The following is a 26,588-nucleotide window of genomic DNA, read 5'->3' as shown; positions in this document are numbered from 1 at the left end:
GCTGACTTTAATCAGGAGCCAAGTTTTATGCTGTCAGGAATAAAAGGTGGTATTTTACAGAAAATATTATGACAAAAAAATATTTCACACTTTGGTATTTTGTGGTAATAAGTGCTAACGTAAGGGTAAGAGACAGGGAGTGTGGGTTAGTACCTGTTCAAAAGTTCTAACTGGGACAACTTTGCAACATTAAAATATATATGCTTGTCCAAAAAATAAAAAGCAAACCTAACTTCTAAGATCCTAGATTAAAAAAAAGAATGAAGCTCAGATGTTTCTTTAATAGAGATCAGAATATGTGCTCTTAGACATCAATGGGAAAGGTAAAAAACAGAGCATCACACACCCACACTCAGTTTCCTATGTCTCTGAAGCTTCCCTAAAACAAGCCCGAGTTTATTTCCACTGTGATGCCTAAAGGCTTCTGTAGACTTCTCCTGTTCATTGAAACACACACGCACACACACACCCAACAGAGAGAACATACTCTTTTTTACCAACAGTCTAAGAATTAGCAGAATACTGCTCCTAAGTACACATACAAGTGTAATATATGCCACCACTACACTTCAACATTTGTATAAATACAAGAAAGATCTATCAGCTGCTAGAAATTCATTTTTCCACTTACACTCTGAAGGGAAAGCTATTTAATTTTAGCACAGTAATCAGCACTGCAAGCAACAGTCAATCTTCCCACTAGCTTTTGTATTTTCTCTCATTTCTCTGATGAAATAAAAAAAAAAAAAAAAACAGAATGAAGGTGTTAAAACTTTAGAATATTTCATAAGATTGAAGTTACATTCTTATGTTTGGCAGTATATATTTCCTGGCTAAAAGTAATCTATTTTCCAAATGTGCTTTCTGTTTGATTTTATTACTTAAAACCATAAAAATGTATAAGACAAACTGCCAGACTAGGATCTTGGGAGCAATAGAAGACAAGACACTTTTCTGTCTAGACAACAAGAAGCAAAATCAAAACAAATAAAATGAAAATGAAACAGTCTGCCAAGAATCAACATGGAATTAACAGAGTTTCTACAGGTTGTAGCATCTAATCCAAGAAAAGCACATCTTACTTAGCAATGTGTCATAAAAACCTTCAATCCTTGGAGTTGGAGAGAGAGAGAATGAGAGAGTAAGAAAGAATAAGAGAAAGATATATATGTGTGTATGTGTGTATGTATGTATGTATGTATATATATATATACACAGAGAGAGAGAGGCAGAGAGAGAGAGAGAGAGAGAATTAAGAATGTTTATGGTATTTAAAAGCAGAAACTCAAAATTCCTCACAATTATCCTAAGGGTATATGAAGAATGAAACAAAATTACAACCAATTAAATTGTCTCACTTGAACTTTACAATAGAAAAGAACTACTAATGAGTTTATCTGATGAAATTCAACTAAGAGGTCACATCCAGAGGTAGGCTCATCTGAAAAGGTGCCAAAAGAAAACACAGCAGTACTTGAATTAGTGAAACAGACTTCTGATGGTTTATACAAGTGGTGTGTTACCTCTAAATCAGGATTCAAGCAATGTTTACTTACAAAGTGACATTATTTTGATGGCCATCTCCCTCAAGTTAATGTGGACTGACTTGAGGTACTGCAACTTTACAGTCAGCTTAGAGGTACAAGGTTTAGGAGCATAGGCCTGTACTTCAAACAGCTCTTACAGACCCAGGTGGGCCTTAGACTTTAAGTCTGTCCCTGCAGTTTTACTCTAGACTATCCCAGCACCAGGGCAGTCTTCAGGGCTCAGGCTCCATTCAGGTCTATCATCCTACTATCAAGCGTTAAGTCCTGCTGAGCCAGGTTCTAGGCCAGAATTCAAAAAACAAGATGTCAGGTCCACCCATTTGCTGATCCAGGAATCAGGCCAGACCACGTGAGTTGAGCAGCAAACTGGCATGCAGAACCTGGGACCTCCTAATAGGCTAACTGGTAAAGACATTTCTTAAAGAAGCTATTTTGTAAAAATCAGATGAGATATCTAATTCCTCACCTACACAGATGACACCAAAAGCCACAAAGATCACAATCAATTAAGAAAACAATACCACCAGAGGGACAAATTAAATCACTTGTACTATATCTGAAAGAATTGGCTATCTAGGACCACAAGATAGTTCAATAGGTAAAAGTATTTGTACACAAACACATGCACACTAAACAAAAATTTAACAATAATATACCTAGGAAACTACAAACTAAGGAGCAAAACCCTCAAAATAGTGACCTTAAAAAGATCAGTGAATTACAAGGGACAACAGATAAACAATTACATAAAATCAAGAAGGTAATATATAACTGAGGGAATTCAAGGGAGAAACATAAGAACTGAACAGAAATTCTAACTCTAAGACAGGGTAGGCTTCCGGGAAGATATGAGGATCTCCTTAGCTGAGCCTCCTAGCAGCAGGGGACACGAGACTTAAGGAAGCCACCTTCTAGCCAGGCAAGACCTATAGTAGTGGAAGGGAAACACCAATCCACCTATAAAACCTTCAAACCAAAATTTACTCTGCCTACAAGATATGCAGAGACAGAAACTGAAGGAATGACCTACCAATGCCTGGCCCAACCTGACACCCACCCAGGGGAGAGAGCCAATCCCTGACCATTAACAATACTCTGCTACGTTTACAAACAGAAGCCTAATTTAACCAGTCTCTGAGATCATCTCCTTCCCACACCAGCAGCAGCTGACTAAATCAGATTCTGAGCCCACAGCCAAGCAACAAGGAGAGCTTGGGGAGTACCGTGGAAAAGTAGGAGAGAAGGATAGAAAGACTGAGAGGAGACAATAATGAACGCTGCAACTAAACTAACAAGAGTCAACTAAACTAGACCCATGGCAGCTTACAGAGATGGAAGCACCAACCAAAGAGCACACATGATCTGGACCCAGGCTCCCTACACATATGTAACCGATGAGTGGTTTAATCTTCATGTGGGTCCCCTGGTAAGTTGAGTGGGTGCTGGTCTATGATATGGACTCTGTTGCCTGTTTTTGATCACTTTACCCTAGCTGAGCTGCCTTGCCTGGCCTTAGTGGATGAGGAGCTCAGTTCTGATACAACTTGATGTGCTGGGGTGGGTTACAGGGAGCTCCCCTTTTCTGAGTACAAGTAGAGGGGGAATAGGGTGAAAGGGGTAGGAAGGAGGGACCGGGAGGAGAGGAGAGAAGGGGCAATGATTGGAATGTAAAGTAAATATATAAATTTAAAACAGAAAAAGAAAAAAAATTCTAATGCTGAAGACTACAGTGACTAATATCCAAGGGCCAGAGAGGTTAGATATAAAGGAAGGGTCTACAGTAAATGTATGTATTGTCCTAGGAGAGATAAATATAAAAGATTTTTATGGGTGGACTGAGGAAAGTGGAAAGGGAACAAAAGGATCAGCTGGGGAGGGGTAAAGGAGATAGGTAGAGGGAGAGAATGTGGAGAGATAGCTAGAATTGAGGGGTGTTTGGGGGAATCATATAAAAACCTACTGCAGCGGAAACTTCCTAAAATATATGTAGATGATCCTAATAACGGGGGATACAAAGCCTCAGCTTGGCCATCAACTTACCAAACAGGCTTTCAGTAAGGGGGCTGGGTTACATTCAATTGAGATGTTGGCCAAGGGAGTCACACAAAAATCCCCAAACCACCAAGGCTGTTTTTAAGACACTGGGTTGCTCTCTGCAAACTGACAGCAGGGTACCACTACTGAGGACACCCATACAACTTACTGAACATGGATAAATCCATCTGGTCCGTACATGGAGCCTTCACCCACATGTTCTAGTGTCTTTGGGTTGGAAAGGTTACCCAAAGAAAAATGTAAACAACAACCTACCCACAAACCTTTAACTTACAATCTGTCCTGCCTTCAAAATATACTAGGGCCATGGTGTCACAGAACATGTGGCGTGACCAACAAATGTCTGATTTAAGGTCCATACCACAAGATAGAATCCATACCCAACAGTGCTTGGGTGAGCAAGGGCCAGAGACTAGATATCTAGAGACCTAAGGTAAACAAAAACAACAATAATAAAATGACTCCTAATGACATTCTGCATAAGATCAGTGCCTTATTCAGTCATCATCAGAGAAGCTTCCTATGACAGCAGACAGGAACAGGGGGAGAGACCTACAGCCAGACATTAAACAGAGAGAATCTAAATGTGATATCTATGAAATTCCTTCCCACAGATCTTAAGAAACTCTAGAAACTGGAAGCATAGTGTTAAGAGCGAGAGGGTATGGAGGACAACAGGGGAACAAGGCCATCTGAACCAACTGGGCATGGCTCACATGAACTCACAGACTGAAGCCTACACGGGTCTGCACCAGGTCCTCTGCATATATATTACAGCTTTTAGCTTAGTATTTTTATGGGACTCCTGAGTGTAAGAACGAGTGGATTTCTGATTCTTGTACCTGCTCTTAAGACTTTTCCCTTTTGTTGGGTTGCCTTGTCCAGCACTGATATGATGGGTTTTGCTTTATCTTATATTTCATTTTGTCATGTTTGATTGTTATCTCCTAGAAGTCTGTTCTTTTCTAATGATACAAAGGGAGTGGAGTGGAGTGGAAAGGAAGGAGGAAAGAAGAGGGGAGGAAAGCAGAGACCAGGAGAGAAGAAGAAAGGGGAGGGGAGGAGAGAAGAAAGGAGAGGAGGTAGAAAGGAACTGAGGAGTAGAGGGAGGAAAAACTATAATTAAGATATAACACTGGGGCTGGAGAGATGGCTCAGTAGTTAAAGAGTATTGTCTGCTCTTACTAGAGGTCCTGAGTTCAATTCCCAGCAACCACATGGTTACCATCTGTAATGAGACCTGGCGCCCTCTTCTGGTATATATGTAATAAATACATAAAATAAATCTTTAAAAAAAAAAAGATATATCACTGTATGAGAAAAGAACCTATGCTCAGTAATAGGAGGACAAATTTAAAAAGAAATAAAAGAAATTCTGAAACTGAAGAAGATACTAAAGTAAAATTCCAAAATAAAAATGTCAATAACACATCAAGCAGATAAAAGAATCTACACACTAGATCTTTTTAGTGAAAAAAGCCTACAGGACTCATGGAACAGGACCAAGCAAATAAATGTAAATAGCATACAAAGTCCTAGAGGGGGTAAAGAAAGGGGCTGAGAGCTTAGTGCTTAAGAGATAATGGCAGGAAACTTTCCAACTGTGCACAGGCAAATGGACAAACAGACTGACAAAATGCCTGAGAGTTCAAATGTCAAAGCATGCTGAAGCAGCAAGAGAAACACAGATTGTCTTGTACACTGTAACCCACATCCCCATGAGAGTTCTCAGCAGAAACCTTGCAGGCTAGAAAGGCTGAGATGACTTTTCAACTGGGGATGGAAAACAGGGCCTTGGGCATGAAGGCAAATGCCCCACTAGGTGCCAGATGGCTAGCACTAAGTTATGTTTAAAAAAATAATCTACCAACAATGGTCTACTTAAAAAAAAAAAAAAAAGCCTTCAGAAATGAAGGAAAATGAAGGACTTTACCGATAAGCAAAAATAACTACCCTATAAGAAAATGGCAATTGGTGTTATTCTTTTCTTTGCATCCCAGCTGTAGGGCCCTCCCTCGTCTCCTTCCAGTCCCACCCTCCTTCCCTCTTCTCCCCCTATGCCACTCCCCTAGTTCACTGATAGGGAGGTCCTCCTCCCCTACTATCTGACCCTAGCCTATCAGATCTCATCAGGGTTGGCTGCATCCTCTTCCTCTGTGGCCTGGAAAGGCTGACTCCCCACCCCCGGGGGTAGTGATCAGGAAGCCAGGAGGCTACTGAGTTCATGTCACAGACAGCCCCTGCTCCCCTTACCAGGGCACCCACAAGGAGACTGAGCTGCCTATGGGCTACATCTGAGCAAGGGGTCTAGGTCCTCTCCATGCATTTTTCAATTTGAGTGAAAGGATGCTAACAATAAAATACATACTCCCTATTATGATAATGACACACTAAAATTCAGATGATGTAATCATGTTAACAATGGTATATACATCATTAAGTAACTCGACTATGAATCCAAAGGCTAAAATTATTAGTAGTAACTACAGTAACTTGTAAAGACAAATGATATGTTAAGTGTGATAGTATTAAAGGTACAAAGTTATAGTTTGTGTGCAGCTGCCATCATGTGTTTAAAATAAACTTCTGAGCTATTAGAAATCAGGTAAGCCTATTCAAAATAGAAACCTGTAGCCAACACAGAAAGTATAGGAAAGAAGCAAGACACTGCTGAAAAAATATTCCTCATAGCACAAAGGAGGACAACAAAAGAACAAATGAATCATAAAACAAACAAACAAACATGGTAGCAAGAAGCTTATTGGCAACAACTATTATTAATAATCATCCAGGTCATGTTTTCCTTGAAATCAGTCACAGCTTGGTCATGAGACATTACAAAAACCCACATATAATTGGTACTTTCAATTTCCATGAAACTATAATAAACTCTGAAGAAACATTAAATATCTTTACTTACAATGATCAAATTTGTCTGATTTAATATTTTCCAAGAAACTTAACACAAAAAGTTAAAATATAACCCAACCTAGCAATTTAAATCTTTCTCTTGGTCACCTATTCCAGCAAAAAAAATTTTACATTCATCGAGTACCAGTTCATACAGCTTCCATTCACAGGAGTAAGAAACTAGAGGCAAAGGGGATATCACCAATAATATATTATAAAAGGCTGCTACAGTTTGGATCTTACAACCTCCTTCAAAGGGCAATGTTTTAAAGGCTTCTTTCCCAATTAAGTACCCTTGGGCAGTGGTGGAAACATTCTACACTAGAGCCTAGTGAGAGGTGTAAGTCTCAAGGAATGTGCCTTTAAGATGGACTGTGGTCCCTCACTTTCTCACTTTCAATTCCCAGCTTACACAGATGAGAAGTTTTCTCTGCCATGTACTCCTACCATTCTGCCTCATCATGGGCTTGAAAACCCAACTTGAAACCTTCAAATTTGAAGCAAGGTATGAGGGAGCTGGCTATATAAATCAAGTAACTGTAATACAAACATGAAAACTGAGTTTGGAACCCCAGCACACACACACACACACACACACACACACACACACACAAACACACACACACACACACACACACACACAAAGCCAGATGCATCATATAGATCTATAATCCCAGTGCTGGGAAGACAGAGACAGACAGACAGACAGACACAGACACACACCTCCCCTACCCCTCTCTGAGTCCTTAACAGGCAGAAGAAGGAGGAGTTCATGGCCATCCTTGCAACACAGTGAGTTCAACTAGCCTGGACCCTTTGAGGTCCTGTCTCAGAAAAACAAACAATTAAAAAAAAAAATTATACCACTGTCTCTGACATAAACTAATTGGCCTGCTCTTTAATTACCTCCGCCTGAGGGGGAAGCAACATTACCAGACCACAGAAGACACTGCAGCCACTCCTGATGAGACCTGATTGACTAGGATCAGAAGGAAGGAAAAGAAGTCTTCCCCTATCAGTGGACTTGGGGAGGGGCATGAAGCAGAGGGTGGAGGAAGGGAGGGATTGGGACGGGAGGAGAGAGGGAACCACAGGGGTGATACAAAGTGAATAAAGTATAATTAATAAAGAATTAAAAAAAAATATATACCAAAGCATGAACAAAAGAAAGTATTTCTTTTATAAAGCACATTTTTCTGGGTATTTTGATTTGTTACATACAGCTGACCTAACACAACCACTCAAAATAAAAAAGAACAAATTGATGCATATAACTACTTGGATCAGTGGTTCTCAACCTTTCTAATGCTGCGATCGTTTAATGCAGTTCTCCATGTTACCGTACCCCCAACCATAAAATTATTTTGCTGCTACTTCGTAACTGTAATTTTGCTACTGTTATGAATGTAAAGAAAATATCTGATATGTGATATTAGCTGTGAATCATTGATTTAGATGAATTATTTCCAGGGAATTATGTTTAAGTGAAAGCGCTAATTATAGAAGGTTGTATCTTATATGATTCCATTTATATTATCTTTTTAAAATAATAAAAGTTTAGAAATGGAATGCAGACAAATAGGATGAGGATAAATGGAATGAGGACTGAGTTGGGTGTGATTATGAAAACACAGTATGAACTCTTAAGGTGATAATTTGAATGTAGTGATAAAACCCTATAGGCCTAAACACACCAGTTACTCAAAGTCCAAATGAAAGAAAGTCCAAGTTAGCCCAGCAGATCTGCACAGTGTGCGTGCGTGCTCCATCGGGTTCTGCAGGATGCTGTCACAAAAGAAAACCAGGTAAAGGATATACAACAGAGGACTTCTCTGCGTTACCTGAGAACTTTAGTCATTACTATCTCAAAAGAACACTTTAGTTAAAATGTGTGTTTTAAACGTGTTAGCCTTGTAATTCAGCCATCTTTGAGTCTCAGTTTCCTTAAAAACGTTATTCAAATAGTAAAGCTGGCAGACAGTATAAATTACTTACATTTGGGACATCGATTGCTACTTCTCTCATAGCACTAGGTCTGATGTCATTCATTCCCTGTAAGAAATCATTCAGGGTAATCTTCACCATGCCAGCCACCTTGCTATCAGGGAGGTTAGGCTGTTTCCTCAGGACTCTTCGCAAGGCATACAGGCCTACAAAGAGGAAAATAAAACAAAACTGATCACTTATTCCATAAATATAAACTAGGTAAATATAGCACCCCAAACTCTGTGGGTAATACAGCATTTACAGTATTTTACACACAAGATATGTATAAATGAAAAGAGATATTAATGGTGAAGGGGTCAGAAACATAGGGAAGATTAAAAGCAAACTCAAGTGCTTGACAATGGAAACATGACAAATTGAAATTATATATGAGAGGACAGATATTTTGCAAACATAAAACAATTTACAAATAACATTTACAAAGAAAATCAAAGTTTATCAACATAACTATAAGGATGTCATTAAACAAGCACAACAGTTAACATGACTTTTGCCACTGCCCTTTTTCTTAATACACAAAAACCAAACTATGAGTTTAAAGAGATTGAGAGAAGATCTGAAAGGCAATATACAGCTGGTACTTGGAAAGGTAATTTTGGAACAGGAGATGATATTAGAGTTAAGCACACACATAAGCTCTGTTAATAAGTGATATTCTTAAGAGGATACTGAGAGACTGGAGACAAAAGAATGAAGGCAGAAGGCTCACTCAGGAAAGTTTATGGTTTAAAGAACTAGAAAGAATTGTTTTGTTTTTTTGTTTTTCTTAAAAAAGAGAAGTAAAAAAAATAGAGTAATAATAATAATAATAATATCACAATAATAATGTTCTAGAAAAAAAGTTTTGAGACTTAAAAGATAGCTTTAAAGCCAAGCATGGTGGTGCACACCTTTAATTACAGTGCTCTGGAGGCTAAGGCAAGATGGATCTCTGTGAGTTCAAGGACAACCTGGTCTACAAAGCAAGTTCCAGGACAGCCAGGGCAGTTATACAGAGAAACCCTGTCTCAAAAAAACAAAAGAAAACAAAAAATAGCTCTAACCAGAATCATCAAATATGCTAAGTTGTTTGATTTTTGATATTTGCTTATATTTCAAACACCAAAAAGACTGAATATCCACCTACCTCTTTCAAATTCCAGGTATAAAGTTTTAAGTGCATAAAGCTGTAGCAAAGTCTAGAGGCAGATTCTTATCTATGGGCAGTAACTCCATATATGGTCATATGACTAAATGTGGGGTTAACAAAGAAAAAAATTCTGGCAATAGTTAAGGTTTATAAACATGCAACAGTTCAAAATTCAATGCATAATGAATCTATGCAGTTTCTATGTGCTACGTAGCACGATGACATTGTAGCCTTATTTCTGAGTACTTATAATGAAAGTACTTTATACTAAGCTTCATCCTCAGCACCCAGTAAAAAAGGTTTGTCACAGCAAGCCCCTATAATCCCAGCACTGGACCAGAAAGATCTCACTGGCTTACTGGCTAGCAAGTCTAGGGAATCAGCAAGTTTCATGTTTGTTAAGAGATTGTCTCAAAAAATATGGTAGAAAGAGATAGAAAACAACTAAGGTCTACGCCGGGTCTCCACATAGATGTATGCACACACCCAAACTCGTACATACATATGCATACAAACAATAACAGTATACACTTAAAAAAAAGATTTTCTATCTAAACACTGTATTTTTATGTTTACCTTTCAAATTTGTTTTACTGTCTTCTAAAATGTTAAAAGATAATTCATATTTCCTTATAAGCTTATTCCTTAAAGCTTGAGAGACTATTAAAAGAAAATGAAATGACAGGCCAATCATTCTCATAAATATAGGACAGATAAGCAGAACAGCCTGAATTTTAGCATATGTTAAAATAAGCACTATCCATATAATTTCTTAAATAAAACACAATGACTGATAAGTTGAATGTATTATGTTAACTATATATAATACATGTACCTAATTACTAATTTCTGATCCTCCAAAGACATCATGAAAAGCAAATAATTAAGCTGTAAAAAAGACCTGATTGCTCTGCAGGAAGATAAAATACACATTGAACAAAGCCTCACATGTAGCTATATATTGAGTCCCTACAAATAAACAACATTTAACCCGAGAATCTGAATAGACAATGTGTGAAGGAAAATATCTACATAGTAAATTATAATTATTATTCACAACATCTGTGTAATGGACTACAGCAATAAAAATGAACTGAACTCTTGAATCACACTATGGGTCAGATGACAGCATCAAACAGGAAAAACTATCTATAGTGTTAAAAGCAAACAGTGATTGTCTCTTGAGTTGATAATGTGATATGAAGCAGAGAAAGTGGTCCAGTTACTACTCTTCTTCCATCCTATTCTAAGCACTAAAGTTCACTCCAGAAAATTCATTAGTCTATGCTATGATTTATGCATTTTCATGCTTATATGGATTACTACAAAAAGCTTTTTTAATTGAGTACATAAAAGTGAAGTGAATGGGGGAGAAAACAGTGCACAAAGCTACACAAAACTCATTTTAAACAACATTAAGGTGGTACTGCAAGACTTTATAAACTTAAATCAAAATTAAAAGTATTATTTTACCTAAACTCTAGTAAGTGGACCTCATTCCTTAACATTTTATTACTCAAGCATGAAAAAATGAATGAGTATATAATCACCCTTCCATAAGCCGGGAAGCAAGGTTCTTTGCAATGAGTCTCTTGTGTACCTGCTTATGAATAAAATGTATGTAAAATATCTTGGCAACTTTCTTTCAATAGAGGACCAAATTAAAATACTGTGCTACATTAAAGACTGACTATGATCAAAGTACATGACTCAGGAAAAGAAATGCATTTTAAAAGCTTTGGGAATTGTCTACATAGAAACTTTAATCACTGTAGGGCATTTTTACAAAGCTATCTAATACATAAAATATACTAATAGACATAATATGGATTTCATGACTGAGTCCTTACAAAAATATCTTTTTTTTAATGTAAGATTTACTTATTTTACGTCTGAGTGCTCTATCTGCATGTATGCCTATGCCTGCATGCCAGAAGAGGGGATCAGATCCCAGGATAGGTAGTTGTGAGACTCCATATGGTTGCTGGGAATTAACTCAGGACTTCTAGAAGAGCAGACAGTGCTCTTAACCACTGAACCATTTCTCCAGCCCCCCAAACACACAAATATGGAACGTGGGATGAGTAAAATAAAATTCCAAAACTTGAAGAGAAGGTGGAGAAAAGCTACTATGCTGATAATAGTTTCTCAAAAAACAATTTTCAATAAGGACATTAATCAATGCTATTATTCTATATATATATTGGCTGAAAATTCAGCTACAATTTATAGTAAAGCATTAAGTTCCAAGGAAAAGTGGATGGATAAAGCTACCTAACGCCAAGCCTAACAACCTCAATTCCCAGGGCCCACATGGCTGAAGGAGAGGATGGACTCCCTCACCCTGTCCTCTAGTCTCCACAAAAGTGCTGTGAGATACATGTGCATGCAGACACAACCTAGGTAAATAGTTTCTTAAAGTAACTATTAAGTATTATAATATCATGAAAACACTGAGAACATCTTAAACATAATTTATTCTACAATAAACTGTGTCTAGATATAGAGAAAAGCACAGACTAATAGTATATAAAACATACACATAACAGGTTAACAACTCTTATGACATCTTAAGACTGCTACCCCTATTTAGCTGCTGAAAAAAAAAAAAAAGACCAATCAATAGGCAGAATGGATCACCCTACTTCTCTTAGCTGATAAAGTTTAACACTATAACACTACCATTTTAACTCACTGTTCCACAAGCTTTTTTCTAGCAAACCATGTACCAATGGATGGTGGTTTGAACAGGAATGGCCCCACACTCATGTGTTTGAATACATGGTCAATAGGGAATGGTACTATTAGGAGGTATGGCCTTCTTGGAAGAAGTGTGTCACTGTAGAGGCAGATTTGAAGGTCTTCTATGCTCAAGCTGGGCCTAATGGGGCAGTCTCCTTCTGATGCCTGAGGCTCAGGATGTAAGCAAAACTCTCAGCTCCTTCTCCAACACCATGTCTGCCTACATACTGCCACTGATAATGAACTAAACCTCTGAAACTCAAAACCAGCCCCAATTAAATGTTTTCTTTTATAAGAGTTGCTATGGTCATGGTGTCTCTTCACAAAAACAGAAACACAAACTAGGATACCATGTTATATTCCCTTGTCTTTAAAATAATGAATTTTTATAATTTTTTAATATTTTAATTCAAATATAGAAAAAAATGGTAATTGCCTGGCTGCAAAGTCCTCCTCTGTGGCCTAGCAGGGCTGCTCCTCCCTCAGGAGGAGGAGGGAGGGTGGGGAGGTAAATGAGCCAGCTATTGAGTTCCTGTCAGAAATAGTCCCTGTTCTCCTTACTAGGGAACCCCCTTAGATACTGAGCTACCATGGGCTACATCTGAGCAGGAGTTCTAGGTTATATCCATAAATGGTCCTTGGTTGGAGATACAGTCTCATAAAAGACCCCTGTATCCAGATATATTTGGTCCTTGTGGAGCTCCTGTCCTTTCCAGGTTATACTAACTCCTCTTTCTCTCATGAGATTCACTGAACTCTGCCGAAGGTTTGGTTGTGAGTCTCAACATCTGCTCTGATACACTGCTAGGTATCAAAAGTCTTTCAGAGGCCCTCTGTTTTAGGCTCCTATCCTGTTACTTTTTTGCTCCTACATCCAATTTCCATCCCATTTGTCTTTCTAAGTGAGGGTTGATCATCTTACCCAGGGTCTTCTTTCTTTTTTATCTTCCTTAGGTGTACAGATTTCAATATGTTTATCCTATCTTATAGGTCTAGTACCCACTTATGAGTATATACTGTGTGTGTCTTTTTCCTCCTGGAATACCTCACTCAGAATGATCTTTTTTAGATCCCACCATCTGCCTGCAAATTTCATGATTTCCTTGTTTTTAATTGCTGAGTAGTATTCCATTGTGTGAATGTACCACAATTTCTATATCTATTGGTCAACTGAGGGACAACTGGGTTGTTTCCACATTCCGGCTACTATGAATAAAGCTGCTACAAACATGGTTGAGCAAATGTCCTTGTTGTATAATTGAGCATCTTTTGGATATATGCCTAGTAGTGGTATAGCTGGATCTTGAGGAAGCGCTATTCCTAATTGTCTAAGAAAGCACCAGATTGATTTCCAAAGTGGTTGTACAAGTTTACATCAGAAAGAGAAACCTTCAGAATGGCTATACAGGTACAAAGTAGATGTTCCAAAAATTTCTGCTAAAATTTTTTTTTAAAAACCCAAACAAACAAACAAAGCCAGTCTGGGAACACAGGGGAAAGTGGCAAGTATGACCATCTCAAACCTCTGGACACAAAAGGTAAAAAATTCTCTAACTCACAAAAACCAGATTCAGTGTTGCTGTTACACTAAGTGCTGTAATGATAAAATCATTAGGTAAATAAGTTTCAATTTCTTCTGTTCTATCACAGTACCTTAAAAATGACTCTTAAAAAGAGTTTGGTATGCATCTACTGAAATCAAGTGTAATCAACATAAATGCTGAGATAACTCCTTTAAGAAATCAAGCTCTATTTATAGTTAGTCACTCTCCTGAAATGGCATAGGCAGCCTCAGAAGGCAAGTTTATAATAAATCACTATATTTGGAAAACACTGTTGCTAAGCATCTTCCAACATTCAGCACAATTTACATAATTCACATCACTACAACATAATTAATATTTTATGTTTTTTAAAAAAGTGCACTCTTTAATTTAAAACACTGTAAAATCTGAGGGAATAAAAAGGCTAAGCAACTAGTCAGATAGAAAAGCAGCCTAAGCCCAAGATAATACAGAGACATTAAGTGTCAGGATAAGATACTCTACGCTGCAAGCAGCTTGTCCATTTGAGATAAAATATTTCAAAAGGCTCTAAAAGTCAAGTAGTAAAACACATAAAATATGTTTTCAGGATAGTATGTCTTTAGAATTTAGTTATAGAATCTGTATAAAGTAAAGAAAAAAAGGCAAGTATTTTCTGATCTGTCTCTTGTTTTCAGGACCTAATCTATTTTACTCTAGGCTAATACTTACTCAACTGTGATAAGATAGCTTTTAGAAAGATTAGTGGTAGAATTAGTGGTAGTGTGCAGTGTGTTAAATTAGTTGTTTGGATATTTTGCCCTGAGTGCTAATATATATTATATTATTAGTATCACTCTTTTATCTTTATATAGCAAAATTAACTTTAAGAATAGGGTGATATATGAATAAACATTTTAATTTTATATGTATGGACATTCTGCTGGCATGTGGGTCCGCATGCCACCTGTCTCTGGTGGCTGTGGAGACATGTAAAGTGTCAGGTCGCCTGGGAGGGTTACAGAAAATTATGAGCTGCCATGTGTGTGCTGGGAACCGAGTCCTGTCTTCTGAAAAGTAGCAAGTGCTCTACTGCTGAAGCTCCTTCCCAGCGATGGGAATACGTTTTGAGGACGGGTTGTTGGCTAGATTTGCATTTAAAATCCGGGTTTGTGCAGAGTGCAGGGAATCTTATGGAAGAATGGGGAGATAGAAAGACCTGGAGGGAACAGGAGCTCCACAAGGAGAGCAACAGAACCAAAATAATCTGGGCACAGGGGTATTTTCTGAGACTGATACTCCAAATAAGGACCATGCATGGAGATAACTTCTAACCACTGCACAAAAGTAGCCCATGGCAGCTCAGTGTACAAGCAGATTCCCCAATAAGAGAAACAGGGACTGTTTCTGACATGAACTCATGGGCTGTCTCTTGGTCACCTCCAACTGAGGGGGGAGCAGCCTTACCAGTCCACAGAGGAAGACAAAGAAGCCAGTCCTGATGAGACCTGATAGAGTAGGGTTCAGATGGAAGGGGCGGAGGACTTCCCCTATCAGTGGACTGGGGAGGGGCATGGGTGGAGAAGAGGGAAGGAGTGTGGGATTGGAAGGAGATGGGAGAGGGGGGGCTATAGCTGGGATACAAAGTGAGTAACGTATAATTAATAAAAAAATTAAAATTTAAAAAATCAGGTTTGTGATCTTAATCAAGTTTGAGCTTTATTCTTCTCTTTTTGTGAATTGAGGGACTTAGGGGAGATACCATTCAGCTGCATCCATAAATTTTACTGGATAAGGGAAAGGGAGAAGATGACAGAGAAACACCCAAGCCACTCACCAAGCATGTTGTGGCCTCACCAGTCTGGACCCTAATCCCTATGTATAGTTGGATACAGTAGCAAATGTTTGAAATCTCAGCACTTACAGCAGCATGAGAGGCAGAGAATGGAGAATAATTACCAGAAGCTCAAGGGCCATCCAGCTTGTATATGCTGTGGCAAAAAAAGGAGATTCTATCTAAAGGAAGATGAATGTTAAGGACCAGACACCGGAAGTCATCTTCTGACCACCAAACATGCACACGGTATGTATGTACACACATATTTTTTTATGTTAAAAGTCCCTACCTGCTGCAGGGCATAGCTGCTATACCCTGCCCTCTACCTAAGGATGGGGCTGCTCTCCCAGGGCCCTTCATTATAATACCAGACAACTTGGTTCCAATGCCTCCTTTTCAATCCTTTCTCCCCCTTTCTCCCCATGCTGCCCCTACCCTAGCACGTGTTCCTCCTCTCTCATTGCTCCAAAAAACCCTGCCCTGTTTATCTGGCTTGGATTGTCTAATTTTATCTACAGAGACAGCCCATCACTTGTTCTCAGCAGGCAATGCATGAGCTAAAAATAATAGCCCTTATATGCACATTTTTGAGTTTTGCTACTTAAGGTTTGAACACAAGCACCACACTACTCTGTAAATAAACTGTAACTTCCTGAGTTCCACTACTATCATCAGTACTGACATCGGCTCATCTGGTTATGTGTATATGCATACACGCATGCTCTACTAGAAGTGGTGAACGTGATGAGGTAAAATTAAACGTGAGGAGGTAGAATTAAGTGTTTTTCCACCATTATACTTTTCTAAATTATGTTTTTATTTTATGACTAAACAATGTAAAACTATTTCTATTAAGCGACATAAATTATCATCCTATAAATAAACTTATCACAGGCAGTCACTCTTACCTGCTTCATTACACAAAGCTTTCAAGTCTGCACCAACATATCCATGGGCATTATTTGCCAGCCTCAGAAGCTCAGCTTTAGTGAGCAAGTGTGGCACCCTATGGAGCAGTTTCTGGAGAATATCAAGCCGGTCCTGGGCATTAGGAACCCCTATCTCAATCTCTTTATCAAATCGCCCAGGTCTTCTGAGTGCAGCATCTAGAGCTTGAGGGCGATTTGTGGCCCCAAGGACTAATACCCGTCCTTCACTTCCTTCCTAAGAAAACAAAATAAAAAAATTACATATAAATAAGAACAGAGAAATAAAATCTGACTCTATGGAAAAGAATGAATAGAATGGTCCAGAGCATGAAGAATTAATCCTTATACTTCTAATCATCAATTTATAAATTTTATTTGTAATTTAAATATTAAAATAATTAAATTTATTAACTTCAGCCAGGTGACGGTAGCACACACCTTTAATCCAAGCATTAGAGGCAGAGGCAGGCAGATCGCTGATCTTGCAGCCAACCTGGTCTACAGAGCAAGTTCCACAGGACTGCCAGGGCTACACAGAGAAACCTACTCTCGAAAAATCAAAAAGAAAAATATATATATAAACTGTACTACAGTTTTCTTAAAGATTAGCCCAAATACCTTCTACCTGGGAAAGCTTTTCAGCAGTTTTTCCCCTACTTAAAAGTAAAGACTACAACCTAAGTAGTATTCACACAGAACCAGGCTTGACTAGCAATTAGCTAAGAATTTTCTCACACATTAACTGTTTTTGTTTTTTAAAAAGTGTTTAAAATTACACTTACTGTGAGTTTATAAGTTCAAGTGTGTGCAAACACACTCACCTAAGCCCCATTCCATGGTGCACGCAGAAGCTAGAGGACAGAACCTGCAAGAACAGGTCCTCTCCTACCATGTAAGTTCTGGGGATGGAACTCAGGTTGACAGGCTTGGTGGTTAGTTTTTACCTGCTAAGCCATCTTGCCAGCACTATTTTTTTATTGTGATGAAGTTTTCCATTATAGAAAATATGGAACCATAACCAATATCACTGAATATACAAAGATTTTTTACTCTCTGAAAATGGAGTTAAGAACAGAAAATTGTAAAGAACTATGATCACCATGTTCAGCCACTTTCAAACATTATCCAGCTTTTTTAGTCAGATGGGCCAAAGTATAATTTCAGAGATAAGCATTAATAGAATCCAATAATTTTTCATAAGAAAACTAAAACATCACCACATTTGAGTATACCAGCAGAAAATACATAAACCACAAGGAACTTATGAATTTAAAAGCACACTACCAGGTTCTTAAATGTTTTCAGATTAAAAATCAGTACCACAAGGACACCATTTCACAGATGGCTTATGCCAGTGGCAGGAAAAAGCTACCACCTGCCCTGGTATCTAAGATTCTTCAACAATGATCCTAACTCATCTTTCTTACCAAAGATCTTAGAGCAAAATATTTTTTTTTAAATTGAACATCTTTTTTCTTTAAGATTTTATTTATTTATTACTTAAACATGTTCTGCCTGCATATATGACTGAATGCCAGAAAAGGGTACCAGATCTCATTATAAAAGGTTGCAAGCCTCCATGTGGTTGCTGGGAATTGAACTCAGGACTTTTGGAAGAACAGCCAAGTACTTTTAATCTCTGAGCCATCTCTGCAGCCCCCAGCCCCCAGAACAAATTATAATGAAGCTCTCTGTATCATGGACATCCAGAATCAAAGATCTGGCCTGCTTAAAGAAATATTTAACTAGCCAGGTGTAGCAGCACACACCTGTAATCTCAGCACTTGGAGAGGCAGAGGCAAGTGGATCTATGTGATTTCAAGGCCAGCCTGGTCAACAAAGTGAGTGCAGGACCACCAAAGACATACAAAGGAATCCTGTCTTGAAAAACAAACAGACAACAAGATTTAACTGACTGAATACCAAAACATCACATTATTTTTACACATTTGTTTCCTACCAATGGGAAATAAGACCAAACACTCCTATTGCTTATTGCTTTTTAAAGTGCAATAAGGTGTGGGACTATGTGCTTTCTAGAGTTTCTCTTGGTGCTAACTTATGAGTCTAAGAACTTTGGTCATTTTCAGTCTAATCTAAGAAGTATTTTTCTGATTAACAGTCTAATCAAAAGTCTCAAAGAATTTTCCTTCACTCCTGTTCTATATTAGTCCTTTACACAATTAGCCTATGCTATTTTTACTAATATTCAAATATAATACTGGCTGTAGTAGCACATATCTACAATCAGAGTACTTAGGAGGCCACGAGGGAATAACTGAGTTTTTAGGATGCTTGAGTTAATAGCAAGACTCTTCTTCAAGGAAAAAAAGACTCATGAGTTACACAGCAAGATCTATCTCAAGGTGAGAAAAAAAGACCCATGAACTTACTAAAATTTAGTATACTGAGACAGAATCTCACATAGGCTGGCATCGCGCTCTCTATATATCTCACACAGGCCGGCATCGCGCTCTCTATATATCTCACATAGGCTGGCATCGCGCTCTCTATATATCTCACACAGGCCGGCATCGCGCTCTCTATATATCTCACACAGGCCGGCATCGCGCTCTCTATATATCTCACATAGGCCGGCATCGCGCTCTCTATATATCTCACACAGGCCGGCATCGCGCTCTCTATATATCTCACATAGGCTGGCATCGCGCTCTCTATATATCTCACACAGGCCGGCATCGCGCTCTCTATATATCTCACACAGGCCGGCATCGCGCTCTCTATATATCTCACACAGGCCGGCATCGCGCTCTCTATATATCTCACACAGGCCGGCATCGCGCTCTCTATATATCTCACACAGGCCGGCATCGCGCTCTCTATATATCTCACACAGGCCGGCATCGCGCTCTCTATATATCTCACACAGGCCGGCATCGCGCTCTCTATATATCTCACACAGGCCGGCATCGCGCTCTCTATATATCTCACACAGGCTGGCATCGCGCTCTCTATATATCTCACACAGGCTGGCATCGCGCTCTCTATATATCTCACACAGGCTGGCATCGCGCTCTCTATATATCTCACACAGGCTGGCATCGCGCTCTCTATATATCTCACACAGGCTGGCATCGCGCTCTCTATATATCTCACACAGGCTGGCATCGCGCTCTCTATATATCTCACACAGGCTGGCATCGCGCTCTCTATATATCTCACACAGGCTGGCATCGCGCTCTCTATATATCTCACACAGGCTGGCATCGCGCTCTCTATATATCTGGCTTGAAATAATCCTCTCCCTCAGCCCCCTAATCATTATAAGCATATGCCACCACACCCAAGGAAACTCATGACATTTCTTAATAAAATGTGCTGAAATTCAATACGGAGTCTTCTTTATTGACATGTGCCTAGGGTTTTAAATTATTATCATGTGTAACACGCACACACACACATCCTGGTAAATTACTTTACATAATAGAAAACCATGCCAGGCCTCTCCATTATTAAGCAGTTTGCTGAAACAGATTACTTTCTGAGTGTTACCCTAGCTACATGCTTGATGATGTTCCCTTATCCTAAGATACTCATAGACCCAGCTACATTTGGAAGATGTTGTTATTCCATACTCTAAACACTACTGTTGTACTTACTGAGCCAATGCCATCCATCAATGTTAAGAGTGAAGCTACAACTCTCTTCTCCACTTCATTCTGAGCTCCTTCTCTTTTAGGACAAAGCGCATCCAGCTCATCAATAAAAATAATTGAAGGGTGCCTAAAACATATCAAATTAAATAGGTAACATTTAATTTTAGTGTAAAATTTTAACTAAACTACAACATACTAATTTCAATTTTATTTATCAATATTAAAAACAAAAACACTAAAGTGTTAAATCAAAAAACTCTTACAAGTTATTCTAGTGCAAAGTTATCAACCTCACATTCTAGCCTATCTGCCTTCATAAAAAGCTTTTGTGTGTCCTAGGGATGGCAAAGAGTCAGTAAAAAAAAATAAAGACTATTCCAAACAAAAAAAAAAAATTCAAAAGATTCACAGAAGTATTGGCCAGATACTTAAAAGCATGGATAAAATGACAGGAGCTACACAGCTCCTATTATAGTCCCCAAGAAGAGAAAGGAAAACCAGAAGAGCCACCACAACCCCAACTCTCAAAAGATTGGTGAAGACACAGGCCAAAGTCCTACACTCCCTCACAAGCCTCAAAGACAGTTGTAATTTTCAACGAGACAGCGATTCTTCTGGCAGATGGGTCAGCAAAGGGGAATCCCAGTTTATGTATGACAATAAGGGCAGAGGTTCCTATTATTTGAAAGTGACCTAAAATGAGACAAAGCCCTAAGAGGCAGTTGTGGAGAGCCTGAGGCCAAACACTGACAAGCTCAAGAAGCTCTGCTCTGTCAATGAAGTGCACAGAAAAAAAGGGAGACTACCAAGGTAGATGCACAAACTGAAGACTGTCATGTGATATTCTAGCCCTGAGCCAAAGGAGATAAACTGATAGTACATAATAAAGCCTAGAGCCTTTGGTCAGCATAATACAAACTGGGGGAAAAATGAAAGCCTCTAAAATCAGGAACAACACAAGTATACTTACCCTTAACACTCCTTCTCAATACCCATTCACAGGCACAGCAGTAAGATTAGAAAAATAAAAGGGACAGCTTGGACTATAACTCGGTGGTTACCTATTTGTATCCATGAAGCTCTAGGATCAATCCTCAGTATTGTTCAAAAGAAAAGGAAAAGGAAAAGAGAAAAGAAAAGAGGTGCAAACAGAAAAGAAAGAAGTTCCAAGTATCTCAACTCAAAAATGGCACGATTCTATATATAAGAACCTAGAAAACTGTTAGACTTGGTAAACAGTTACAGCAAAGTAACAGAACATAAAATCAACATGAAAATGTATATAATACCAAACTTTCCCAAAGAGAAATTAGGACAAATAATCCCACTCACATCCATTCATAGTAACTTAAACAAAGGAAAAACCAACCTAAGAACAAATCTAACCAAGCAGGTGCACAGACCTCTACATGAAAACTTTAAGTCACTGAAAAAATATAAAGCAGGCAACAGAATGTAAAGTCCTCCCATGCTATGGACTGACAGTTAATACTACAAAAATGGTTACAAAAGTTACTAAAAGCAACCTATAGATTTGATGCATTTCCTATCAATTTCCAGTGACATTCTTCACAAATACCAGGAAAAAAAAGTCAGAATTTATGCAGAAGAACAAAAGACTCCATGATGGATAGCTTTAAATGTCAACTTGACATAACCTAGAATTATCCTAGAGTTTCATTAAGAAACTGTCTACATTGAGTTGGTCTATGGGATGTCTCTGGGGGACTCTGTCTTACGTTAATGGATAGGAAGACACCATTCCCTGCATGTTCTCAACTCTACGGAGTGGAGAACTCAAGCTGAACATAAGCAAGTGAGTATGTAGGCACTCATTCCTCTCTGCTCTTGGATGTGGATGTGATGTGACCAGCTGCTTCAAGTTCTGACTGCCTGATGTTCCCATAATGGACTACAACCTAGAATAGTGAGCTATGAAAGCAATACACAACCTTGACCTACGTAACTGCTTTCTATTAGAGCATCTTATTACAGCTATAGAAATTATTAGGCTATAAAAATAGACCCCTTTGGCAAAGTATTACATCCCCATTCATGTACTGGGAATCAATCAAATGAACTGGGTTTGATTCAGAGTACCTTCACAGGGGATCAACAATAGTCTGTAATACTTGTTCTAGGGGTATTTGACACCCGGTTCTGGCCTCCACAGGCACTGCATGCATACATACCTGCATACACAGACATACCTGCAGGCAAAATGCCCATACACATAAAAGTAAATCTTGAAAAACAAACCAGCATGTTACTGACACAAAACCAGACACACAAACTAATGGAATAAAACAGAGGACATAGCGGCTGCCACCTAATTTTTAACAAGATTCTAAAACAGTCACTGGAAGGACAAAAGCCCTTCAACAAATGATACCAGAAAAAGTAAATGTCCACATTCAGAATGAACGTAGCTCTGTATTTCTCACACTAAACCAAACATATGCAAAGCAAAACTTTAATATAAAACTGGACTGAAACTGCTAGAGGAAATGATGGGCAAAACACTTTTAAGACTTTCTGAAAAAGACTCCAAAAGTGCAATAAATAATCCCAACAACTGACACACTGAGTCTATTCTTAGGAGACGAATCTATGGCCAGGTCAAATTTCCTACTAATGCCTAATTCTTCTACTTTGTCGTTCAGTAACTTCTTTAATCAAACTTCCACCAACAGTATTAGGCCCAAACAGATTAGAGAACATTTTCTTAAATTTCCCATCAGTATATAAGGCCATAACGATCTTTGTGCTATCCCTTAGCTTTGCATAAAATGGTACTATTTCACTTAAACGAGCCTTTCTGCTTTCAAAGCATGAACTACTAACAATACCGTAGAGTGGCTTCAGCAAATATCTGGCGTAACCTTGCTTCAGTCTCACCATAGAATCTGTAATGAATAAAAAAAAAATATGAACATTTCTTACTATTTATAAAACTTTTTCTATAACAGTCTGAATTTTCAAGCACTTCTGAAATACTTTAAATTACTTTCAAAACTTATTTTTAAATTTTGTACATACTATAAATTTAGAAGGACATGTTATAATTGTAGGTCAGGCTAGGCTACGTATTTAAGACCACGCCTCAGAAAAAAAAGCAGATTTAAAATATTCCAAAATCATTTAATGTGTGAAATATTTTTGCCAGAATATAACATACAGAAGCCATATCTAAGATATATATGCTTATTAATGTTCACTTTACTTATTAAGTCATATACCTACTTGCTTATAATTTCAGGACCATTAATTACAGAAACATAAGCTCCAACTTCATTAGCAACAGCCTTAGCAATCATTGTCTTTCCGGTACCTGGGGGACCATAGAGTAACAACCCTCTAGGTGCTGGAATTCCTACAAGAAAAACAAAACAAAACAAAACAACAGTGCATTCTGTATGATTATTAATTTTCTTGTTAAACTGCCATACAACTTCCAATATAAGTTAGGAATGGCAGTTTACATATACAACAACTAAGAATCATACCTTTCCTCTGCTTCCCAGAAAGGTATACTATCTATCCCAAATCCTAAGCCCCAGCAATAACTTTCTCTTTCTCTTATAGATCACAAACCAAGGGAAGAATGTACATTTTTGTTTGGTTATTTAATTTAATTTTTTTTTTTTTTAAAGAGCCCTAGTCTTGTCCCATCCCAGGTAGTACAGTTCAAAAATCAGAACACAACATACGTTCTCCCAACTTATATTCTTAAGTAATACAAACATTGCTAGCAAATATATAAACCCATGGGTTGGTTCCTTTTACATACATAAAAACTGATGAGAAAGGAAAAAAGGGAGGGGGGATAACACATAACAAATATAAGCAAAGAATCTGGAAAGCAACCATACAGGAATAAACAACTCTGAGTTTCCTAGAAGTCAAGTTACTTCCTTAACCACTTGGTTCAAGGGAGATACACACAGAACTACATTTCCTAACAAGTTTTAATGAAACCATGACTATCTTTGGTTTAGACATCACAGCTTATCTAGCATAACAAGATACTTTCTGAAGATCCAGTATAGTAGCAGTGGATAATATGCTATCAGAAGAGACACATCTGCCACTCACACATATTACAAGTTAAAAGACCAGAGGGTAAGGCAGAGGGTAAATTGCTTCACCATCTTCTCCCAAAGCAACTAGAACACATGACTCAGGAAGTAAGGACAGGATTATTAGAAAGAGGAACTAACCAACTGCTTTTGAGTTTGAATGTAACATAAACACAGTGAACTAAAGGTGACATACCATAACTCTTGAAAAGTTCAGGCTTCTTGAGAGGCAGTTCAATTATTTCTCTTATTGCTTTCAGCTGACTGTTCAAGCCTCCAATCATGTCATAAGTTACTTTGAACTGGCTGTCTTGTTCTTTTGAATTTGTACAAACTTTTCTAAGATTGATTCTTGTTGTCGAAGAAATAAAATAAAAAGTATCAGTATTGTTCTTTGTCCCTGCACTGGTAGATTTTAGCAGTTTCTCTTCATTAGTAGGTTGTGTATTTCCATCTCTGGATGAATCAAAACTATACTTAAGACCCGAGGTTTCCTCTAGCCCAAGTCCACTGCCATCCCCAGGACTCTGTGAAACATCCAACAAAACTTCACCAGCTTTATTCATAATTCTGTCATTAACAGGTTTACAGGGAGTACTCTGTGATGCTGGGCTCTGAGGCTCTTTCAGATCCAACTGGCTTAGCTGGAAGGATATATCCACGTCACTGCTTTCCATGCTGGCATGTTCGGAGGTCGCTCCCTGGATATCAGTGCCAGAGGAACTCTGAGGCTTTCCCAATGTTGTGCCATCTGTCCCTTTGACTTGCAACACTTGTAACTTGCAGAGTCGTCCATAGAATGTACAGTATAGAAAGTTGCCTGGTAAAACAATCTTTCCATCTAAAAAAACAAATTGATTAAATATACATTAACACAATTTCTCCCATTCATCAGTTTTATAGCAACTTATTTGCTATTAACAAAACCTGAATACTAATAAAGTAACTGTCACAAAAAACAGAGGGCACATATTCCCCTGGCACAGTATCAGCTGTATAAAAAATCATTCTTTTAAATCCATGTCAGTAAATCTAAACGTCTATGAATCATCGCAACAAAAGTCTGAATTTACCAAAAAAGCTAAATATAACTGGCACACTGAAGCCAGCACTGTGATGGTCCTCACTGGAAAAAAGTGCAAGCACAAAGTTTAAAAAGTCTCAGTTCAAGCACTTATGTGGTATACAAGCATACACGTGTACAAACTTTCACACACATCAAACTAAAATCAATCTTAAAAAATATATATCAGTTCTAAGGCTGTGGAGATGGCTCAGATAGTATAATACTTGCTCAGCACACTAAAGGACCTGAACAGATCCCTACCACCCACATAAAAACCAAGGCAAACTGACACACCCCTCTACTCCATGTCCTAGGGAAGCAGAGGCAGGAGGATGCTAATTAACTAGTCTAGTGAAACCCATGAACTTCAGGTTCAAAGAATCTTTCTAAATAAATAAAGAAGGTTAAGACGGAAGCACCCAATGCCAGCCTTTGGCCTCCATGTGCACGCAGGCACAAACACGTATCAACACTCAAGCATGCACTAGTATACAGAAAGGGACAATCCTGAGCGCCTGAAGCCTCGAGTCAATGTATACTGCTGACAAGAGCACAGCTACGGTAAGGACTCCAAAGCCTCAAACCCACTGTAAATTAGTCCTCCATATGCAGCGGGCTCACAAGGACAGCAAAGCTTTCCTGAAGGTCTGAGCGGCATGTGTACAAAGCCAGCAACTGCAGCTTCCTCTTCCTCCCAGGTGTTGACAGCCTGTATCTACCTATAGATACGTCTACTCAGATAATTTAGCCCCTCCCTCATCACTGTACCTAATAAGCATGCTGAGGTTCCTGACTGCTGGCAGTAGTTAAGTGCCACTTCATCAGAATGAGCATACTTACACCTGACCTCAGTTTTTCTGTATATGTCTGTGTTCACCCCTAGTGAGGGTGTCAGGACCCAAGTCAGGACACAGTACCACACACACACACAGCTTCAGGTCTACCACCAGCTTTGTCTTCAGATGGATATTACCTGAAAATATTTTCTTAACTATTAAAAATAAATACAAGCGTTTTTTGCTGTTCCTTTGCTGTTTAAAACAGAAGAAATAATTTAAATTAATAGTCTCACCCAATTTTCGCAGAATACAACCAGTTAGTTCTTCTTCATTAATTTCCTTATCTTTGTCACTACAGAGAGAAAAAG

General features: G+C 38.4%; 1 protein-coding gene across 3 annotated transcripts in view; it reads right to left on the bottom strand.

The window, feature by feature from the left end:
• Afg2a (AFG2 AAA ATPase homolog A) overlaps window positions 1-26,588 on the bottom strand; it is a 163,416-nt gene that overhangs the window by 124,275 nt on the left and 12,553 nt on the right. For all 3 annotated transcript variants that reach the window (XM_060378252.1, XM_021632304.2, XM_060378251.1), the window contains exons 4-10: window positions 26,514-26,572; window positions 24,572-25,216; window positions 23,540-23,669; window positions 23,146-23,202; window positions 20,300-20,423; window positions 16,659-16,914; window positions 8,508-8,662 (exon numbers count right to left, since the gene is read on the bottom strand). In XM_060378252.1, the coding sequence (XP_060234235.1) occupies window positions 8,508-8,662; window positions 16,659-16,914; window positions 20,300-20,423; window positions 23,146-23,202; window positions 23,540-23,669; window positions 24,572-25,216; window positions 26,514-26,572 (1,426 nt within the window). The remainder of the gene's footprint in view (window positions 1-8,507; window positions 8,663-16,658; window positions 16,915-20,299; window positions 20,424-23,145; window positions 23,203-23,539; window positions 23,670-24,571; window positions 25,217-26,513; window positions 26,573-26,588) is intronic.

The sequence above is a fragment of the Meriones unguiculatus genome, chromosome 2 (assembly GCF_030254825.1).
Source record: "Meriones unguiculatus strain TT.TT164.6M chromosome 2, Bangor_MerUng_6.1, whole genome shotgun sequence".
NCBI lineage: Eukaryota > Metazoa > Chordata > Mammalia > Rodentia > Muridae > Meriones > Meriones unguiculatus.
The sequence above is the reverse complement of the archived record's forward strand: the minus strand, read 5'-3'. Positions and strand labels throughout refer to the sequence as shown.